This window comes from Herpailurus yagouaroundi, unplaced genomic scaffold (genome assembly GCF_014898765.1).
Source record: "Herpailurus yagouaroundi ecotype Mexico unplaced genomic scaffold, PumYag 164, whole genome shotgun sequence".
Lineage (NCBI taxonomy): Eukaryota > Metazoa > Chordata > Mammalia > Carnivora > Felidae > Herpailurus > Herpailurus yagouaroundi.
Genome location: NW_024412405.1, coordinates 9,368,848 through 9,390,919, shown reverse-complemented (window position 1 = coordinate 9,390,919; position 22,072 = coordinate 9,368,848). Strand labels below are relative to the sequence as shown.

Genomic DNA, 22,072 nt, shown 5'->3' with positions numbered 1-22,072 from the left:
TTGCTACGGCTGAGGTCAGAGAGGTCTTTTCCTGCTTTCTCCTCGAGGGTTTTGATGGTTTCCTGTCTCACATTCAGGTCCTTTATCCATTTTGAGTTTATTTTTGTGAATGGTGTGAGAAAGTGGTCTAGTTTCAACCTTCTGCATGTTGCTGTCCAGTTCTCCCAGCACCATTTGTTAAAGAGACTGTCTTTTTTCCATTGGATGTTCTTTCCTGCTTTGTCAAAGATGAGTTGGCCATATGTTTGTGGGTCTAGTTCTGGGGTTTCTGTTCTATTCCATTGGTCTATGTGTCTGTTTTTGTGCCAATACCATGCTGTCTTGATGATGACAGCTTTGTAGTAGAGGCTAAAGTCCGGGATTGTGATGCCTCCTGCTTTGGTCTTCTTCTTCAAAATTACTTTGGCTATTCGGGGCCTTTTGTGGTTCCATATGAATTTTAGGATTGCTTGTTCTAGTTTCGAGAAGAATGCTGGTGCAATTTTGATTGGGATTGCATTGAATGTGTAGATAGCTTTGGGTAGTATTGACATTTTGACAATATTTATTCTTCCAATCCATGAGCAGGGAATGTCTTTCCATTTCTTTAAATCTTCTTCAATTACCTTCATAAGCTTTCTATAGTTTTCAGCATACAGATCCTTTACATCTTTGGTTAGATTTATTCCTAGGTATTTTATGCTTCTTGGTGCAATTGTGAATGGGATCAGTTTCCTTATTTGTCTTTCTGTTACTTCATTGTTAGTGTATAAGAATGCAACTGATTTCTGTACATTGATTTTGTATCCTGCAACTTTGCTGAATTCATGGATCAGTTCTAGCAGACTTTTGGTGGAGTCTGTCGGATTTTCCATGTATAATATCATGTCATCTGCAAAAAGCGAAAGCTTGACTTCATCTTTGCCAATTTTGATGCCTTTGATTTCCTTTTGTTGTCTGATTGCCGATGCTAGAACTTCCAGCACTATGTTAAACAACAGCGGTGAGAGTGGGCATCCCTGTCGTGTTCCTGATCTCAGGGAAAAAGCTCTCAGTTTTTCCCCGTTGAGGATGATGTTAGCTGTGGGCTTTTCATAAATGGCTTTTATGATCTTTAAGTATGTTCCTTCTATCCCGACTTTCTCAAGGGTTTTTATTAAGAAAGGGTGCTGGATTTTGTCAAAGGCCTTTTCTGCATCGATTGACAGGATCATATGGTTTTTCTCTTTTTTTTTTTGTTAATGTGATGTATCACGTTGATTGATTTGCGAATGTTGAACCAGCCCTGCATCCCAGGAATGAATCCCACTTGATCATGGTGAACAATTCTTTTTATATGCCATTGAATTCGATTTGCTAGTATCTTATTGAGAATTTTGGCATCCATATTCATCAGGGATATTGGCCTGTAGTTCTCTTTTTTTACTGGGTCTCTGTCTGGTTTAGGAATCAAAGTAATACTGGCTTCATAGAATGAGTCTGGAAGTTTTCCTTCCCTTTCTATTTCTTGGAATAGCTTGAGAAGGATAGGTATTATCTCTGCTTTAAATGTCTGGTAGAACTCCCCTGGGAAGCCATCTGGTCCTGGACTTTTATTTGTTGGGAGATTTTTGATAACCGATTCAATTTCTTCGCTGGTGATGGGTCTGTTCAAGCTTTCTATTTCCTCCTGATTGAGTTTTGGAAGAGTGTGGGTGTTCAGGAATTTGTCCATTTCTTCCAGGTTGTCCAATTTGTTGGCATATAATTTTTCATAGTATTCCCTGATAATTGTTTGTATCTCTGAGGGATTGGTTGTAATAATTCCATTTTCATTCATGATTTTATCTATTTGGGTCATCTCCCGTTTCTTTTTGAGAAGCCTGGCTAGAGGTTTGTCAATTTTGTTTATTTTTTCAAAAAACCAACTCTTGGTTTCGTTGATCTGCTCTACAGTTTTTTTAGATTCTATATTGTTTATTTCTGCTCTGATCTTTATTATTTCTCTTCTTCTGCTGGGTTTAGGCTGCCTTTGCTGTTCTGCTTCTATTTCCTTTAGGTGTGCTGTTAGATTTTGTATTTGGGATTTTTCTTGTTTCTTGAGATAGGCCTGGATTGCAATGTATTTTCCTCTCAGGACTGCCTTCGCTGCGTCCCAAAGCGTTTGGATTGTTGTATTTTCATTTTCGTTTGTTTCCATATATTTTTTAATTTCTTCTCGAATTGCCTGGTTGACCCACTCATTCGTTAGTAGGGTGTTCTTTAACCTCCATGCTTTTGGAGGTTTTCCAGACTTTTTTCTGTGGTTGATTTCAAGCTTCATAGCATTGTGGTCTGAAAGTATGCATGGTATGATTTCAATTCTTGTAAACTTATGAAGGGCTGTTTTGTGACCCAGTATATGATCTATCTTGGAGAATGTTCCATGTGCACTCGAGAAGAAAGTATATTCTGTTGCTTTGGGATGCAGAGTTCTAAATATATCTGTCAAGTCCATCTGTTCCAATGTCTCATTCAGGGCCCTTGTTTCTTTATTGACCGTGTGTCTAGATGATCTATCCATTTCTGTAAGTGGGGTGTTAAAGTCCCCTGCAATTACCACATTCTTATCGATAAGGTTGCTTGTGTTTATGAGTAATTGTTTTATATATTTGGGCGCTCCGGTATTCGGCGCATAGACATTTATAATTGTTAGCTCTTCCTGATGGATAGACCCTGTCACTATTATATAATGTCCTTCTTCATCTCTTGTTACAGCCTTTAATTTAAAGTCTAGTTTGTCTGATATAAGTATGGCTACTCCAGCTTTCTTTTGGCTTCCAGTAGCATGATAAATAGTTCTCCATCCCCTCACTCTCAATCTAAAGGTGTCCTCAGGTCTAAAATGAGTCTCTTGTAGACAGCAAATAGATGGGTCTTGTTTTTTTATCCATTCTGATACCCTATGTCTTTTGGTTGGCGCATTTAATCCATTTACATTCAGTGTTATTATAGAAAGATATGGGTTTAGAGTCATTGTGATGTCTGTATGTTTTATGCTTGTAGTGACGTCTCTGGTACTTTGTCTCACAGGGTCCCCCTTAGGATCTCTTGTAGGGCTGGTTTAGTGGTGACAAATTCCTTCAGTTTTTGTTTGTTTGGGAAGACCTTTATCTCTCCTTCTATTCTAAATGACAGGCTTGCTGGATAAAGGATTCTCGGCTGCATATTTTTTCTGTCTAGCACACTGAAAATCTCGTGCCAACTCTTTCTGGCCTGCCAAGTTTCAAAAGAGAGATCAGTCACGAGTCTTATAGGTCTCCCTTTATATGTGAGGGCACGTTTACCCCTTGCTGCTTTCAGAATTTTCTCTTTATCCTTGTATTTTGCCAGTTTCACTATGATATGTCGTGCAGAAGATCGATTCAAGTTCCGTCTGAAGGGAGTTCTCTGTGCCTCTTGGATTTCAATGCCTTTTTCCTTCCCCACTTCAGGGAAGTTCTCAGCTATTATTTCTTCAAGTACCCCTTCAGCACCTTTCCCTCTCTCTTCCTCCTCTGGGATACCAATGATGCGTATATTATTTCTTTTTAGTGTATCACTTAGTTCTCTAATTTTCCCCTCATACTCCTGGATTTTTTTATCTCTCTTTTTCTCAGCTTCCTCTTTTTCCATAACTTTATCTTCTAGTTCACCTATTCTCTCCTCTGCCTCTTCAATCCGAGCCGTGGTGGTTTCCATTTTGTTATGCATTTCATTTAAAGCGTTTTTCAGCTCCTCGTGACTGTTCCTTAGTCCCTTGATCTCTGTAGCAAGAGATTCCCTGCTGTCAGCTATACTGTTTTCAAGCCCAGCGATTAATTTTATGACTATTATTCTAAATTCACTTTCTGTTATATTATTTAAATCCTTTTTGATCAGCTCATTAGCTGTTGTTATTTCCTGGAGATTCTTCTGAGGGGAATTCTTCCGCTTGGTCATTTTGGATAGTCCCTGGCGTGGTGAGGACCTGCAGGGCACTTCCCCTGTGCTGTGGTGTATAACTGGAGTTGGTGGGCGAAGCCGCAGTCAGACCTGATGTCTGCCCCCAGCCCACCGCTGGGGCCACAGTCAGACTGGTGCGTGCCTTCTCTTCCCCTCTCCTAGGGGCGGGATTCACTGTGGGGTGGGGTGGCCTGTCTGGGCTACTTGCACACTGCCAGGCTTGTGATGCTGGGGATCTGGAGTCTTAGCTGGGGTGGGTAGGCAAGGTGCACAGGGGCAGGAGGGGCAGGCTTAGCTTGTTTCTCCTTAGGTGATCCACTTCAGGAGGGGCCCTGTGGCAGCAGCAGGGAGTCAGATCCGCTGCCGGAGGTTTGGCTCCGCAGAAGCGCAGAGTTGGGTGTTTGCGCGGAGCGAGCAAGTTCCCTGGCAGGAACTGGTTCTCTTTGGGATTTTGGCTGGGGGATGGGCGGGGAAGATGGCGCTGGCGAGCGCCTTTGTTCCCCACCAAACTGAGCTCTGTCGTCCGGGGGCTCAGCAGCTTTCCTTCCCTTTGTCCTCCAGCCTTCCCGCTTTCTGAACAGAGCTGTTAACTTATGACCTCCCAGCCGCTAAGTCGCGCTTGCTGTCGGAACACAGTCCGTCAGGCCCCTCCGCTTTTTGCAAGCCAGACTTGGGGGCTCTGCTTGGCCGGCGAGCCGCCCCTCCGCCCCGGCTCCCTCCCGCCAGTCCGTGGAGCGCGCACCGCCTCGCCGCCCTTCCTACCCTCTTCCGTGGGCCTCTCGTCTGCGCTTGGCTCCGGCGACTCTGTTCTGCTCACAAATAATGTTTAAATATCAAAGGCTCATCCCTGCCTTAGGGCCTTTGTACTTGCTGTTCCTGCAGCCTGGGATGTCCTGATCAGGCTTGTTGGTGTCTTTCAAGTCCCTGCTCACAGGTCATTTTTTAATGAGGTCTTTTCTGTCTACCAGTAAATGTTTTTTCTCTTCCTGTTCTAATCAACTCTCTTAATCAGATTAACCTGCTTTATTGTCTTGTTCATTCACTTATTTATTTATTTCATTATTATGTCTTTAGTTCACTCCTAAGAGTAGGGACTTTATCTGGCATGAGCTGCATAATACCTAGCACCCAGAACAGTGTCTGGTACATTAGGGGTGTCTGGTAAGTATTTTTTCTACTGGATGAATCTGTGAGTGAATGGCTGTATTCCTTAATCTGTCTATTCACTGGTACCTAGTGCAGATTATGTACAACTGTGTTTAGTCTGTTGTAGATTATGTAGAACTATGTTTGTAAGTGCAATAAATATCTCTCAGGATAAATAGAATTAAGTGTATGAAATGTAAATTTCACGCTGTTATGTTTTACTCTTTACAGGAAGAGTTCTTTCATAATCCTCATGCGATAGATATTGAATCTGAAGACTTCAGCAGCTTGCCTCTTGAAATAAAGCATGAAATCTTGACTGATATGAAAGAATTTACCAAGCGAAGAAGAACATTATTTGAAGCAATGCCAGAGGTGAAATATACAACAGCATATCCATGCTTACGATTAAGAACTTCAAGATTTTTCATTAGAAAAAAGTGGAAATTGATAAGCATTACTTATATAATATCTGCTTCTAGTAAACAGCATTTGTGTCTCCGAGATCCTAGGAAGCGTCATATGTTTATAAGTTTGAACTTAGACACACCTCTTCAAAGAAGCCTTTTGACTTACCATTTAAGACCAAGTCTTGCCTCCTGCTCTGTCTTCTCGTAACACCCTGTAATGTTTCTTTCTGGTTCTGAGCATTCACATGTGCCTGTCGTGCTCACTTCTGTAATTTCAGCACCTATGTCGGTATCTCTCACATAATAAGTGTTCAGTAGTGGTTCAATCCGTAGCTTGAAGCATCTGTGGTGGCTCTACAGCCACAGAAACATGGAGCAGGTGGTGTGCGTAGTTGGGGTCAAGCTTGTCTCCTGGTCATGCTACACCAGAAGTTACTACTGCCTTTAGTGGGCAAATGAGCTTTGTTTCCCTTTCTACTGCTACTACCTATGATTTCTCACATCATTCTCTAACTCACTGGAGGACAGAGAATATGCATTTTGCAGCAGCATTATTCCTGATGAATGGATGTAGCATTTTTTTTTCTACAGACTTTTGAACATTTCTTAAATTGATACCAAAACTATGCAAAAGGCAGACAGGCGCTCTTTCTTTCCGTATCACTTCTTTGTTTTTCCACGAAGTATGTGAACATAGGAAAATATGAAGGTACACAGAAATGGTATTCAAAGGTTAGGAGTAAATTTATTTTCATTTCAGGGGCAAAATCCAGGCTCAGTCTGTGTATCAAGTACTTTATTTCTTTTTCTTTTTTTTTTTTTTTTTAAAATTTTTTTTTTTAATTTTTTTTTTTTATTTATTTTTGGGACAGAGAGAGACAGAGCATGAACGGGGGAGGGGCAGAGAGAGAGGGAGACACAGAATCTGAAACAGGCTCCAGGCTCTGAGCCATCAGCCCAGAGCCTGACGCGGGGCTCGAACTCACGGACCGCGAGATCGTGACCTGGCTGAAGTCGGACGCTTAACCGACTGCGCCACCCAGGCGCCCCACAAGTACTTTATTTCTTAAGTGTTGAAAAGATCTCTGGCTGGCCTTTGAGGAGATACAGTTTGGGTTATGTAAACAATGGTGGGAAGACATGGGAAGAAGGGAGACGGTCCCTAATGATTTTCTCCCCTTTGTTCTCTTCCTGCCACCATGGAGCTTGGGGTCTGTAGATGGGAGGGTAGTGTGGCTCAGCCGCCCATTGAATCTGTGCTTCTGATAGCAAAGGGAAGTGCTAGGTCAGCCAGGTGGGACCTTTGTATAATCTGTACATTGGGCAAATGCAATATTGGTAATAGTAATGATGGTAAATAATAACATAATAGTAATAGAAGCAATATAAAGTTGGCAACCTGTTTTTGATCCCGTATCTACCACTTACTAGCCTTGCAACTCTAGGGAGGTTAGTTAACATGTTTGTCTCAGCTTCTTCATCTGTAAATGGAGATAATGGCATGTGTCTCGTGGGGTGGTTGGAAATAATATGGGATGACATGTAAAAGCTCTTAGAAGAATGCCTTCCCAGGAAATGCTTTATAAATGTTAACTTATCATTAATAACTGTGGCTGTTGTGATTTATTTTGTGTCTTTTATAGGTCAGGGACCATGCTAGGCACCTTACTTGCATTCTGGAAGGTTGCCTATCTATTAAGCCGTAATCAAAATGTCACAGTGCCTGGCATGCATTACATGCTCAATAAATGTTTTTTGAGTAAATCATTAAGTCATAAACAGTATCCATGATTTCTTTTGCCCAGTTCTTTCTGTTTTAAAGATTATTTTTTAATAAGGCAGTTACAGTTTTTTGCTAGTATTCAAATTTTACTTTTATAATACAAAAATATCACCAATGGGAAAAATCAATTGCTCTTTGTCCCCTTTTGGGGAAAGGGATGGAAATGTGGGAATATTATCTGTATTTAATACAAAAGAATCATTATATTTATTTATTTTCTTTTAGGGGTCTAATGACTTTTCACAGTACCAGCTCAAAGGCTTGCTTAAAAAAAACTATCTAAACCAACACATAGAAAATGTCCAAAGGGAAATGAATCAGCAACAGTCCGGACAAATCCAAAGACAATATGAAGAGGAAGGGGGCTTTTTGAAGGAGGTAGAGTCGAGGAGAGTGGTCTCTGAAGACACTTCACATTACATCTTGATAAGAGGTATCAGGCACCATCACTTACCTGATGGTTGGAAACCAAAAATCTATTGTGTTTCTGAATTCTATGAACTAGACTCTACTTGTGCAGTAATAAATGTATGTAGTTGTTAATGGATTACCTACTATTGTACCAACCCTCTTTATTTTTATTCTTGTAATTTATTGCTTTAACATTTAATTCCAGTATAATTAACATACAATGTTCTATTCATTTCAGGTGTATGTTATAGCGATCCAGCAGTTCTATATGTTATTCAGTGTTCATGTACCAGCCCACTGTAAAATTAATAAATTAACTCAGTGCTGATTAAATGAAAAATTGTAACTTCATTCATGAGAAGCAGCGTTGTTTTATTCATCATACTAGAGGTATAGTGTCTTACTGTAAAACTACGTAATGAGAAATGTTTTAATTCTTCCTCAGGTATTCAAGCTAAGAAAGCTGCAGGGGTGGGTTCAGAGGCTCTTCCTTCTTCCAGTGCAATGCAGAGCAAGTCTTTTGACGTGAAGTCCTCTCCATGTGGAAAACTAAAGCCACAGGAAGAGCCTGCCACCACCCCTCCTCCTCCAAGAACGTCCCTGGCTGTGCAAGCTGCCGTGCTGGGGGGCAGCTCGGAGGAGGAGTGGGAGAGTGAGGGCCGAAGGCAGTCTGACGGGGAGAACGTACCCGTGTCACCGCTCACTCTCTTAGCTATTCAGAAGGCTCTTGACGACGACGATGAAGACATGGAAATTCACGCAGGTAACGATGTACAGACGGGAGCATCAGGAGTGAAAAAGCCGCCCGAGGAGGGTTCTGATGAGGAAACTGATGAAGGCCTTAAGGAAGTTGATGGAAAAGGAATGCTGTTGCCAGCAGGACCCCATCTGGCCTGTGTGAACTCTGCACAGGAGTGCGACACCAGCCTTGACAGTAGCCAGAGGCCGGCAGACTCGGCTCATGTGTCACAGCCCGTCAGTGAATCTCGTGTTCCAGAAGAAGAAATGTCACCGAGGTTCACTGTGGCGAACACAGCCTTTCAGACAAGTGATGAGTCCGCAGTTAAGGGTAGAAAAGATCCAGTTCCTTCAGAAAGCACAGTGAAGAGACACAGCGATGCACCCGGACTCCAGAGTGGAGGAGAAGGGACTCCAACACCTCCAACAAGTTCGAGTTCTGTATTGACGGATGAAACATATGCCAAAGTGTCTGAGCTGCAACCAGACCTTTGTCCATCGGGCAGAAAATATGTTTCCTCTGTTCTTTCAAGTGAGGATGAAGCAGAATGTGAAAAAAGTCCTCTTTCTAAAGTCACTGGCACTGTCATTTTGCACGAAACGAGTAATACACAAATTGTCCCTTCAGAGGCAAAAAGGAACTTGGAAGATGCAGGATTGTTTGATGCTAAAGAGAATGAGAATTTCCTGAAAACCGTCCAAGAATCTGCAGCCAAGAACCCAGTGGAATCTGCAGACCAGGACTTCATTTCAGTTCCAAAGTCCACGGAACCAATGGAAATCGACTCTGAAGAAAGTGAATCTGATGGTAGGTGCTTGTGCTGTTTCAGAGATTCGGAACTGCAGGGTTACTCATCCGCAGGAGCCGAGGGATCCTTTAGTGTAGTCTCGCTCCCGCTTTGTTCTGGTGATGAACTAGGGACCCAGAAAGGTGAAATGACTTTGCCAAGGACACAAAGTTGGTTCTTTCTGTTGTTGTTTTTAAAAGGAGGGAGTCCCCTGCTCACACTCTCTCTCTCTCTGTCTTTCTCTCTCTCTCAAAAATAAATAAACATTAAAAAAAATTAAAGGGAGACCTGGGGTCCCAGTTGGTTAAGAGTTCGACTTCGGCTCAGGTCATGATCTTATGTTTCGTGGGTTTGCGCCCTGCATTGAGCTCTGCGCTGACAGCTGGGAGCCTGGAGCCTGCTTTGGATTCTGTGTCTTCTATTCTCTCTCTGCCCCATCCCCTTGTACTCTTGTCTGTCTGTCTGTCTCTCAAAAATAAATAAAAAACATTAAAAAATTAAAAAAATTAAAATATAAAAGGAGGGAGTACCTTAGTTGGAAAAGGTAAAGGTGAGTCTTTTAGTTTTTTATAACTTCTTGTTTTGAAATAATAACACACAGGGGCACCTGGGTGGCTCAGTCGGTTGAGCGGCCGACTATGCTCAGGTCACGATCTCGCGGTCCGTGGGTTCGAGCCCCGCATCGGGCTCTGTGCTGACAGCTCAGAGCCCGGAGCCTGCTTCGGATTCTGTGTCTCCCACTCTCTGACCCTCCCCCATTCATGCTCTGTCTCTCTCTGTCTCAAAAATAAATAAAATGTAAAAAAAAAAAAAAAAAGAAATAATAACACACTTAATAAAATTGAAAGACATTACAAAACATCTTAGTTCCTTTACCCAGTACCTCAGTGGCTAGCATTTTACCACATTTGCTTTATCATATCTCTTTGTCTATATACCTTTATATGTACATAGACTTCTATATGGCTATCCTCATTTTTTTAAAATGTTTATTTTTCAGAGAGAGAGAGAGCGTACAAGGAAGGGAGGGGCAGAGTGAGAGAGGGAGACACAGAATCTGAAGCAGACTCCAGGCTCTGCACTGTCAGTGCACAGCCAGACATGGGGCTTGAACCCATGAATCATGAGATCATGACCTCAGCTGAAGTCGGACGCTTAACTGACTGAGTCACCCAGGTGCCCCATGTATGGCCGATCCTCATTATTCACAGGTTTTTATTTGTGAAGTTGCCTACTTACTAAAATTTATTTGTAACGCAGAATCAATACTTATCAGTAGTGTCTTTGTGGTCATTCCTGGACCTGAATAAAGTGGCTAAAAGTTAGAATTGCCATTCCGTTCCCAGTTGAGGTTGAACAAGATGTCACTGTGCCTTCTTATTTCAGCTGTCCTACAGAGGTGACTAGAGCGTGAATATGGAAGGGAGCAGGGAAGTGTAGACCAAAAGCTCTGGCTCAGGGTCTAGTTGGATGGGGTTTGAATCCCAGTTTTGGCACCTATTAGTGGGGCAGCCTCAGGCAAGTCTCTTAACACTCCTAAACCTCATTTCCTCTTTTGTAAGATAAAGAAAACAGAATTTACCAAGATAGGTTGTTATTAGGATTTGAGATTATAAATATATTTACTCTGTGAACAATGACTATTCGTGGATTAGGAGTTTGCAGTGACTTTATCGAACATACTGCAATGAATAGCGAGAATTGACTCTACACATACACAAGGTAACTTTTTTCCTGGTGTCTGCTGAGTTTCATTCTAAAGATACTGTTTCTTCCTTGTAATTAGTATTTTATGGAAAGGAATTTTTGAGGCTGTGTAAATATGCTGTTTCTGAACAAACCTTTACCACCTGTTTTAGCATTCATTGATGATTTTTGCCTAAATGATTACTATCATGTTGCCAAATGGTAGGTTTTTTTTTTTTTTTTTTTTTTGAAAGAGAGAAAGAGTGCGTGAGTGTGCCAGCCAGGAAGGGGCAGAGAGAGCGAGAGAGAACCTGGAGCAGGCTCAATGGCCAGCTCAGAGCCTGCTGTGGGCTCGATCTTGCAACTGAGATCATGACCTGAGCCGAAATCAAGAGCTGGATGACCAACCGACTGAGCCACCCAAGGCTTCTTGCCAAATGATAGTGTTTTAGTTCATTGTTCCTTATGTATTTTTTGGTTTACATCCTTCTGTAAGGAAGATTTCCCCCCTTTCCCCATTTATTATTTTTTTATATCAATGTGGACCCAAGAATTCTTACTTTATTATGATTATTGTGATTTATGATGCTGTCGTACTTTATTTCTGGAATTGTCCCAGCTTTGGCCAGTGTGGGCCCCTTTAGGCTGGCTCCTGTGACTTTGGACAATTCCCCATTATATTTTGAGCATTTCTTTACTTTCTGGTCAAGATATTCCAGATTTCTTTTCTACTTATCCTGCCCTGTCCTGTCCCTGGGTGCAAGCAGTTCACCAAAGAGCCCTCGTCCTTGTAATGGAGCATGATGTTTGGAAACCAAGGTCTGGACACTGAGTGTGTTCACCGTTACTGGGGTGTCATTGCTTCAGGCCCTCTCGGGGACAAAGCCAGGAAATATATTTATGTATACACACACAAACGTGCACACACCCATCTATATTTATTTCTCTACAAATAAGTATGAATTACACATGTACAAATCTGTAAGTTCATACTGGTATCTGCAGTCCAATCCAATATTACAGATTTCATATTAGCTTCCACCTTTGTTCTAATTTCTTTTCCAAACAGTGAAAAACCTGACTCCTATTGTCCTTAATACATTAACTAATTGCTTGTTCTCTCTCAGTTTGTAACCATCTGATCCCATTGGTGTCCTCCTTGGTCCTGGCTGTCTTCTTGGCTCCAGTCCCCACTCTGGGATCTCCAGCCCACTCTGTCCTGATTGCATCCTGAAATCCAGCCTCCTCCACCTGAAGGGAAGGAAGGGAATCAATTTTTTTCACAGAAAAGAAAAGACACAAGAGAGGAGGGAAGGCAAGTGTAAGAGAAGAGCTATTTCCCCTGAGTACTTATCCAGGATTCTTCCTGCTAAGTCACAGCTTCATTCTTTGCTATGTTCTAGTGAAGTAGCATGAAAACATATTTAACAACCTACATGATTGTTTACATCTCTGATTATTCCCTTTTGTGAACTTTAAAACAATATTAGTTAACTTAGCATATTTGCATAGAGCTTATATGCAAATCTTTGAAAGCTTGGTTCCTAACTTCAAAGGCAGTGCCAGTTTACCTAATGGAAAAGGCTTATTGTGAAGTTACAGATATTTATTATTAAATATGTTTAATAGTAATATGTTATTGTTACATGTTTTCTATTAAATTCAAATCTTTTGAGAGTAAAACATTTTTTTATAAAATTTTTTTGCTTATTTATTTTGAGAGAGAGAGAGATAGCACGAGCAGGGGAGGGGCAGAGAGAGAGGAAGAGAGAGAATCCCAAGTGGGGCTTGAATTCAAACTGTGAGATCATGATCTGAGCCGAAGTCAAGAGTTGGACACTTAACCAACTGAACCACCCAGGTGTCCCACCGTGAAACATTTTTAAGGATACTTTGGAGAGCTCTTGATGATTTCAGGATAGTTTTAATGTTTCACTTATAAATAAAGTGATCTTGTTCATTTTGGTCCAGGAAGTTTCATTGAGGTCCAGAGTGTACCTAGTAGTGATGAACTTCAAGCTGAGTCACATGAAGCTTCCAGACCTCCCTCTGAACAAGATGAAGAGGAACCAGTAGGAACTGAGAAGGAAGAAGCCTCTGGTGACTCCGAGGGCCCCCTAAGACACAACTCTGGAAGTGAGGCCTTGGATATTGAGCCACGTGACGAAGCTGAAAAAGATGCAGACAGTTCACTCAATGAATGGCAAGATATTAATTTGGTAATAATATGACATTGAGTTTTAACTTATTGCTAAGAAAGAGCCAAGTTAAACAGCTTTTGAGCTTTAAGGAGTTACTGGATGAACATTTATTAGCTATTTGCATGCTTTTTTTTTTTTTTTTTCCTTAAATAACAAACTTATTTTTTCATAGTTCTGGAGATTGGGAAGTCTAAGATCAAGGTGCAGGCTATTGTTGGTTCCTGGTGAGAGCTCTTTTTCTGGCTTGTAGATGGCTGCCTTCTTGCCATGTCCTCACATGGTACGGGTGGAGTGGGGTGCGGGAGGGGGCTGGTAGAGGAGGGGAGGAAGAGGGTAGGGAGAGAGGGAAGGAGATATCTCTTTTTCTAAGGCTACAGTCCTATCAGGTTAGGGCTCCACCTTTATGACCTCATTTAACCTTAATTATCTCCTGAAGATACTATCTCCAGATGCAGTCACATCTGGGGTTAGGGCTTTAACATGTGAAATTTGGGGGAACACAATTCAGTCCACAGCAAGAACCACATACAGTAGCACCTAAAAGCATAAAATACTGTGTATGCAGCTTATAACATATGTGAAAGATAACGTTCAAAACTGCAAACACTAATGATAGAAATCAGGGAAGACCTAAATACATGTAGTTTTGGATGGGAAGACTCAATATCATTAAGATTCCAGTTCTCCCCAAACTGATCCATAGATTAATGGAATTCCAGTAAAACCCAACAGAAATTTTTGTTGGATATTAACAAGCTGATTCTAAAATTTATGCGCAAAAGCAACGAAACTAGAGTACTCAAAATAATTTTGAAAAAGAAAAAATTGGAGGACTTATACTACTTGATATCAGGATTTACTATAAAGCTACAGTAATCAGGACAGTATTATATTGGCTAAAGGGTAGATACATAGATCAATAGAACAAAATAGAGTCCAGCAACAGAACCAAGCAACAATAATCAAGACAGTTTACTCTTGGCATAAAGGTAGACACATAGATCAACAGAACTTAATAGAAAGTACAGAAATAGATCTGTGCGTGTATGGACAACAGATTTTCAACAATGCTACAAAGGCAGTTGGATGGAGAAAGGATAGTGTTTTCAGTGGTGCTAGAAAAATAAAAGAGCTTTGGTGCCTTGTATGATATACCAAAACTAACTAAAACATCACAAATTTTGAGGCAATGTGAAGTTGAGTCTTCTGACTTTGTTTTTTCAAAGTTGCTTCACTGCGATAAATCCTATGCATTTCCATGTAAATTTTAGAATTAGCTTCTCAGTTTTGATGAGATTGCGTTGAATACACAGATCGATTTAGGGAGAATTAGCATCTTAGCAACACTGTATCTTCTGATCAGTGAACACAGGATATATCTTGATTCACTTAGATCTTTTGCAGTTTTCTCAGCAGTGTTTTACAGTTTTCCTTGTATAACTCTTACATATCCTTTGTCAGATTCATCTCCAAGTATTTCATATTTTTGATGTTATAGAAATTGATTTTAGTTTTTATAGTTTATAGCTTTTAGTGTATTCACAGTTATGTAATCATCACAGTTTTAGAACCTGTGCATCACCCCAAAAAGAAGCCTTGTACTGATTAGCAGTCATACCCCATGTCTTCCCTCAGCTCCTGGGAACCACTCATCAGTGGTCCACTCATCGACTTTCTGTCTCTGTGGATTTGTCTTTTCTGGAAATTCCAGATAAATGGGAGCATACAACTTGTGCCTTTTGTTTCTGGCTCCATTCATTTAGCAGAATGTTTTCAAGGTCCATCCATGTTGTAGCATGTGTTAGTACTTTTTTTTTTAATTAAAAAAAATTTTTTTTAAGTTTATTTATTTATTTTGGGAGAGAGAGAGAGCGTGCACATGCACGAGTGAGCTGGGAGCTGCAGAGACTGAGAGAGAGAGAGAGAGAGAGAGAGAGAGAGAGAGAGAGAATGAATCCCAAGCAGGCTCTGCATTGTCAGTGCAGAGCTGGATGCAGGGCTCTAACTCACAAACCGAGAGATCAGGACCTGAGCTGAAATCAAGAGTTGGACGTTTAACTGGCTGAGCCACCCAGGTGCCCCAGGACTTTATTTCTTTTTATTGCCAAATAGTATTCCACTGTATGGATACATACCACATTTTATTTGTTCATCATTTGGTGGAAATTTGGGTTGTTTATACTTTTTGGCTATTATGAAAAATGTTGTTATAAACTTCCATGTACAGGTTTTTGTGAGGATGTATGTCTTCATTTCTCTTTGGCCCACACCTAGGGGATAGAATTGCTGGGTCACAGGGTAACTGTGTTTAATCTTTTGAGGACCCATCAGACTGTTTTCTAAAGTGGCTACACCATTCCCACCAGCAGTGCACAAGGGTTCCACAGTTATATCTGTCCTTTTGATTCTAGTCATCCTAGTGGATGGGAAGTGGTATCTTACCCAAGGGTTTTTTTAAATTCAATTTGTTTAAACTCAAAAACCCAAAACTCAACCGTTTACCCATTTCTCCCCCTCCCCAGCCTCCCCAGCAACCACCAATTTATTCTCTGTATCTACAACCTATTAAAATCTTTTTAATTAAAAAAAACTTTTTAGATTCCACCTGTAAGAAAGATCATGTGGTAATTGTCTTTCTCTAATTTATTTTACTAGCATAATGCCCTCAAGGTCCATCCATGTTGTCACAAAAGGCAAGATTTCATTGTTTTTTTTATGGCTGAATAGTATTTTCATTGTATGCATGTATAACACAGTTTGCTTTCTTTCTTTTTTAAAAAGATTTTGCTTTTAAGTAATCTCTACACTCAACTTGGGGCTTGAACTCACAACCCTAAGATCAAGAATCCCATGCTCTATTGGCTGAGCCAGCCAGGCCCCCCTATACCACAGTTTCTTTACTCACAGTTTCTATTTGCACACATCTTGTTCTTGCTGATGGCTCCTGTTTTGTGTAGGTTGCTGTCTGGGATGGTCTCCACTTCCGTGTGATTTAGTGAGGGAACTCTAAAGAAATTACAGACTTACTCAAAAATCCAAGTGGAAAACTTCATAAGGAAGAGAGCTTATTTGGTAATTTACTCAGACTAAATGCAAGCTTTTTGTAAGACATGAGTTTAATTGGACTATTAATATAATTATCTACAGATGAAATTATTTTATAGGAGGAACTGGAAACTCTGGAGAGCAACCTGTTAGAACAACAGAATTCACTGAAAGCACAAAAACAGCAGCAAGAACGGATTGCTGCTACCGTGACAGGGCAGATGTTCCTGGAAAGCCAGGTAGGTGCACCAGCTCAAGCCTCCTTTAACGGTACATAGCGCTGCTTGTACTTAATCAGATTCCCCAAGGGAATGCAATAAGTGAAATGTTTACGCACTGCTCCCATTTCTGGTCACGGCCAGGTCCTGCATTCCACAGGGGTGATTGCGTGTCTGTAACTCCTCAGGAACTTCTTCGCCTGTTTGGCATTCCCTACATTGAGGCTCCCATGGAAGCAGAGGCTCAGTGCGCCATCCTGGATTTGACTGATCAAACTTCTGGAACAATCACTGATGATAGTGATATTTGGCTGTTTGGAGCACGGCATGTCTATAAAAACTTTTTTAATAAAAACAAGTTTGTAGAATATTACCAATATGTGGACTTTCACAACCAACTTGGTAAGACTTCAGAGTATGATTACTTTGAATTTGTATTATGAATTTTTTCCTGTCCAAGGAACTAATTTGATGTATTAATGGAAATGGTTGGTCTACACAAGTTTTCATGTAAGTGATCTTTTGCTTATATAGAGGAATAGGATTTTTAAATTAGAATTAGGAATTAAAACCCTAGTAATGTTTAGGCATGTTCTGCATTTTTAATTACCTGACCTGCTTAGACTTTGGTTACCTGAGGTCTCCAGAGTAAACCAAAGGTGGTAGAGATGGGGAGGCAGGGGGGAGTCACTCCTGCTGGAGTCGTGAGCTTCGTGGCCCTCTGTTGGCTTTTCTGGTAGTGATTCTTCCTTTTCCCATTTATTTAACAAATATATATCAATTCCTCTATGCGGGTATTGTCCTTGGCAGTGGGGAAACAGCGGAGAATGAAAGTCTGGTAGGAGAAACAGATGGTAAGTGTAAACCATAATTCGACATAAGTACCATATAGAAAAATAAAGCTGTAAAAGAGGAGAGGGTGACTTATAGGCACAGGAAGTGTGTGTGCTGTCGTATATAGAGTTGTGCTAAGGAAAGACTACTAATAGGTAGCTTTTGGGCCAGGACCTAAAAAAAAGAGGTAGTGAGTGTTGTACATACCTTAGGGATGAGCGTGTCTGACAAAGGCCCTAGAGAGTGCAAAGGCCCTGAGGCAGAGGCTTGCTTGGTGTGTTCTAGTAAAAATGTTAAAAATATAAAATGATTTTTACTTTTATAGGATTAGACCGGAATAAATTAATAAATTTGGCCTATTTGCTTGGAAGTGATTATACAGAAGGAATACCAACTGTAGGTTGTGTTACAGCCATGGAAATTCTCAATGAATTCCCTGGACATGGCCTGGAACCTCTCCTAAAATTCTCGTAAGTTCTTTGTTAATTTCTTTAATTCAGATGTTTATGTAAATACCCAATGTAACAAACAGAACTATTATTTACATCATGAACTGTTACAAATCACTGTTTGTTGGGAAAACAGAAGGAGGAATAGATTGGGTTACTAAACTTGTTTTCCCTTTTCTATAGTTCAATGAAATCAGAGACAATGTTTTTAGAGATACCAGGCTTATCCTAGTTCAGGGGTACATAGCCAGGCCTATGGGATTTCATAGGCAAGTAGAAATTTCTGTTTCATTCATTCAGATATTTATTTAGTAGGGACTGTGTGTCAGACAGCCTGTGAGACTGGGGTAGGAGTGATAACTAAGTCTCCACTGTGCTCTCACGGAGCCCCATGCTCTTGGGGAAGAAGAGAAACAAACATGTACCTGTACTTGTGTGTGTCAGGTGTTCTGAACGGTCAGGCAGAGAAGGCATGGAAATAGGATGCTGAGAACTTTGTATTGGGCCCTGCTGTCCTTCTTGCTGAGTGTACTCAGGTGCGTCCCCTGGTGGGGCTGCCTTCCAGCCAGAGCCCAGGTTGTGTTGTCCTTCGGGTACTGAGATGGTAGTTAGGACGATGTCTGTGAAAGTCCTTCTTTCTTTCAGGTTAGTCATTGATCGCATTTAAAAAAAAATGGAATATAAGTCATATACCATAAATTTCACAGTTCAGTGGCTTGTAGTTTATTTGTGAGGTTGTGATGGCATTTTCTAACCACCACCTTGTCAAGAGATACTGTTTGGTAGTAGTTGACTTAATGATTCTTTAGAGTTCTTTCCAGATGTGCCTCCTGTGTCTGAAAAATGCTCAGATGTTCGTCTCTAAAGGATCAGTGATTAAAATTAAAACTTAAATACAGAAATGGTTTTAATATTCACTGTACTCCAGCTGTAGCATACATATCAATGTATGTATTTTATGCTTTCTTTATCTTTGTCTTCATAATTTGCATATTATTGAGGAAATGATATACTGGAAGTCACTTACTAGGTAGCTTGTAGGTCATGGTATATCAGTAACTTGAACAACTGCAAATAACTTTATTGTACAAATAATAGAAAAATTATGACATGAATTAAAGCAATGGTTACAGTTAATATTTTGATTTCTATAATTTTAGACTTTTCTATGCACAGTATACTCTATTCATTGTATATATACAAACATACATGCATGTATACTCATATAAGTGTGTATTATTTCTTTTTATAAGAATGGATGATTTCATCTACTTTTTACAATGTATAGGTTATTATCAGGGTCTTTTTTAAATTTTTAGTTTTTAGTTTTTTTAATAAACATTTTTTGGGAGAGAGAGAGAGAGCATGAGCAGGGGAGAGGGGCAGAGGGAGAGAGAGAATCTTAAGCAGGCTCCATGCCCAGTGCAGAACCTGATGCGGGTCTCAATTTCACTACCATGAGATCATTACCTGACTGGAAATCAAGACTTGGATGTTTAACTGATTGAGCCACATGGGTGCCCCAAGTATCAGTTTTTAATGACTCTGTGGTAGTCTTGATGTATCATGATTAATTAATTTAATCAGAAGCGGGTTGTTATTTTTATTTTTTTTAAGTCTAAACAAACATGATTTGAGTGTCTTTATAGACATATATTTGGGTTCTTACCTAATTATTTTAGGATAAGTAAAAATGGTATTTAGGTTTTCAATTTGATATCCCAATTTTTTTTTTGTTGGTGAAAATTTGAATTTGTGATACAGTGAATGCCTATTTATGCCATTTTTTCTCTCTCAGTAAATTTTGCTTGTTTGTTGTCAGTTGAATGGTGTACATTTTCAGAGTCCACTTTAGCCATTTCTGGTTTGCTTGCCTAGCTGGTCGATGGCAGAGAGGAGCAGCCTTCCCTGTGCCTGGCTGGGCAGTGTTAAGGCCAATGTGGAGTTAAAGAGCAGGATGAGAAGCTGAAGAGCAGTAAAATTGAGGACGTTGCCTTGCTTTCATTTCTGCGTTCCCTTTCTCCCGAGCGGGCCCTGGCCAGTCACCCTCCATCCCTGTAAGGTGGAGCTGCTCTGGGCTCGCCTGCGAGTTCAGCCCAGCTATGCATGGTTTGGCCAACCACGAAAGAGGGGCTCTAATTTTGAATTGGCTACCAACATTTAAACTGGGGGATATTTCACAGAACATTTTGGATGCTTGGGGGAAAATGAGGTCTGAAAACACTGGGCCCAAAGAGCCCCGAAAGAGCAGGGCCAGTCCACCCTGCTGACCTGGCCCGGGTCCAGACCCTTCAGTCTTACCACAGTCGCTTCCGCCAGCAGGGCTGATTGGCCGACTGTCTTGCATCTTTATGTGAGTGCCTGGCCCTCTTGCTTTCAGGAAGGGTGATTGTTTCTTGTGGGGAGTGCTCAGCATGTTGTGCTGCTCCTCCTAGCGGACAATCCGAATTACTTATCTCAAAGGTGAAAATTCAAAAGAGTGGGGAAGAATTACAGGTATTCCCTTAGTGCATTCTTGGAAACGGTATTCTTTTTTCCTTTTGGCCCTGCAGCGAAGACTGCAGTTAGTCTTTTGTAACACTAGATGGCGCTCTTGCATCGGTGAGGTGGGGCTGGCTGAGCGCAAACCTGAGTTAGTTTCTGATACTAGTAAGCATGTTAAGCAAGAGATAGAGGTTTTGTTTTTTTAACTTCCATTGAGTGTATAGATTGGTGAGGGTTATTTTTATGTTTTTATTTTAACTTTATGCCATTCGTGTTTCCTAATTGTATAAATTTTTCTGGTTATCTCTTGCTGTATTATAAAATACGTTAAACCTCAGCGGCTTCAGACAGCAGCAGCCATTGATTTTGCCCATGAATCTGCAGTTTGGTGAGGCTGTGTGGACGTGTCTTGTTGGGTTCCATGTGTGTTGGGGGGCCGCTCCGCTGGGCTAGAGGATCCACTGGAGTTGGAGCCACAGATCTGGCCAGTGGTACTGACTGTCAGCCGGGAGCCCAGCCAGAATGGTGGACCCTGACCTCCTCACTAGTGGGCGCTTCCTCACAGCATGTCGGCTGCTTCCAAGGCAGATATTCTCAGGGCTGGGATGTGGAAACTGCAGCCCCTGAAGACCTGGCCCAGCATCACTTCCTTGGTCATAGAGCCCACCCGGCTCGAGGGAAGGGATGACGAGCCACTTCTGGATGGCAGGAGAGTCACGGAACGTGTGGCTCTCTTGAACTTGCCATGGTAATTTATGGTCACAATGGAAAAACTGAGGAAGGAATAAAATATGAAGAAGAAAATGAACAGCTCTGTCCTTGCTTAGAACATTGCCTAGCCCACAGTAAAATAATAGTTGTTGCTGTTTTTCTTATTTTAAATTGGCTTGCTTATGTTTTCTCTTTCTCACATATATGCATTTTCCCCAAAATTGATGTTAGACTTTATATAGACTCATGTTCTGCATTTTTAAAAATTTAACATGTTCTTGGCAGTTTTACATATTCTTAAATATTCTTGGGTCTGTTACTATAGCTGGTTTGAGGTAAATGATACAGTTTACTTCATTTTACTGCAAGAAAGAGACCCAGAGAAGCTGTGGGCTCTGGAGGGAGATCCTCAGGTTCTGACCCTCCCAGTCCCAGCTGTGAAATCTTGAGCAGGTAGTGACTTCTGCTGGCATTCAGCTCTTCATCTGTGATGTGAGGACAGTGGTCAGACTGTGGTCGTGTGATATACGGCGTGTAGAAGAGCTAACATGGTGCCAGGCACGGTAGGCTTTCAGTCAGTGTTTGCCATCGTTACATGTTGTGGTGAAGAACATTAAAAATGATGAAGTTCTCTGTGGGTCATAGGATTTGTTCTGGAGTCGGGACTTGACGTTGCGTCTTCTATCTAAGTATAGGCCTGTATCTGCAGCGTTTCCACTATAATGTCGTGGTCTGTCTCCTTTGCCTTCTAGAGAGTGGTGGCATGAAGCTCAAAAAAGTAAGAAGATAAGACCTGACCCCTATGACACCAAAGTGAAAAAAAAATTACGCAAGCTGCAACTCACACCTGGCTTTCCCAACCCAGCTGTGGCAGACGCTTACCTCAAACCTGTGGTGGATGACTCCAGGGGGTCATTTCTGTGGGGGAAGCCAGATCTCGACAAAATTAGAGAATATCCTTTTACTTCTTAAAACGTAAAGGAACGCTGAGCCAAGTATGTGTTTCCGTTTGCAACTGAAGGAACATGCACTAGGATCCACTTTTTCTTAACATTCTGTCTATCTAAGATGCTCCTTTTTCTCTCTCCTTAGGATTTTTCCTTTTCCTTTTTTTTTTTTTTTTGTGGTAAAATACACTGAACAGAATTTATCATCTTAACATTTTAAGTGTACCCATCAGTGCCGTTAAATACACTCACATTGTTGTGCACCAATCCCCACCATCTACCCCCATATTGTTTTCATCC

General features: G+C 41.1%; 1 protein-coding gene across 2 annotated transcripts in view; it reads left to right on the top strand.

Moving 5' to 3' along the window:
* BIVM (basic, immunoglobulin-like variable motif containing) overlaps positions 1 to 22,072 on the top strand; it is an 87,505-nt gene that overhangs the window by 62,138 nt on the left and 3,295 nt on the right. For both annotated transcript variants that reach the window (XM_040487107.1, XM_040487104.1), the window contains 8 exons: positions 5,299 to 5,442; positions 7,486 to 7,693; positions 8,117 to 9,217; positions 12,855 to 13,102; positions 16,249 to 16,368; positions 16,536 to 16,749; positions 17,507 to 17,651; positions 21,578 to 21,778. In XM_040487107.1, coding sequence (XP_040343041.1) covers positions 5,299 to 5,442; positions 7,486 to 7,693; positions 8,117 to 9,217; positions 12,855 to 13,102; positions 16,249 to 16,368; positions 16,536 to 16,749; positions 17,507 to 17,651; positions 21,578 to 21,778 — 2,381 coding nt within the window. The remainder of the gene's footprint in view (positions 1 to 5,298; positions 5,443 to 7,485; positions 7,694 to 8,116; positions 9,218 to 12,854; positions 13,103 to 16,248; positions 16,369 to 16,535; positions 16,750 to 17,506; positions 17,652 to 21,577; positions 21,779 to 22,072) is intronic.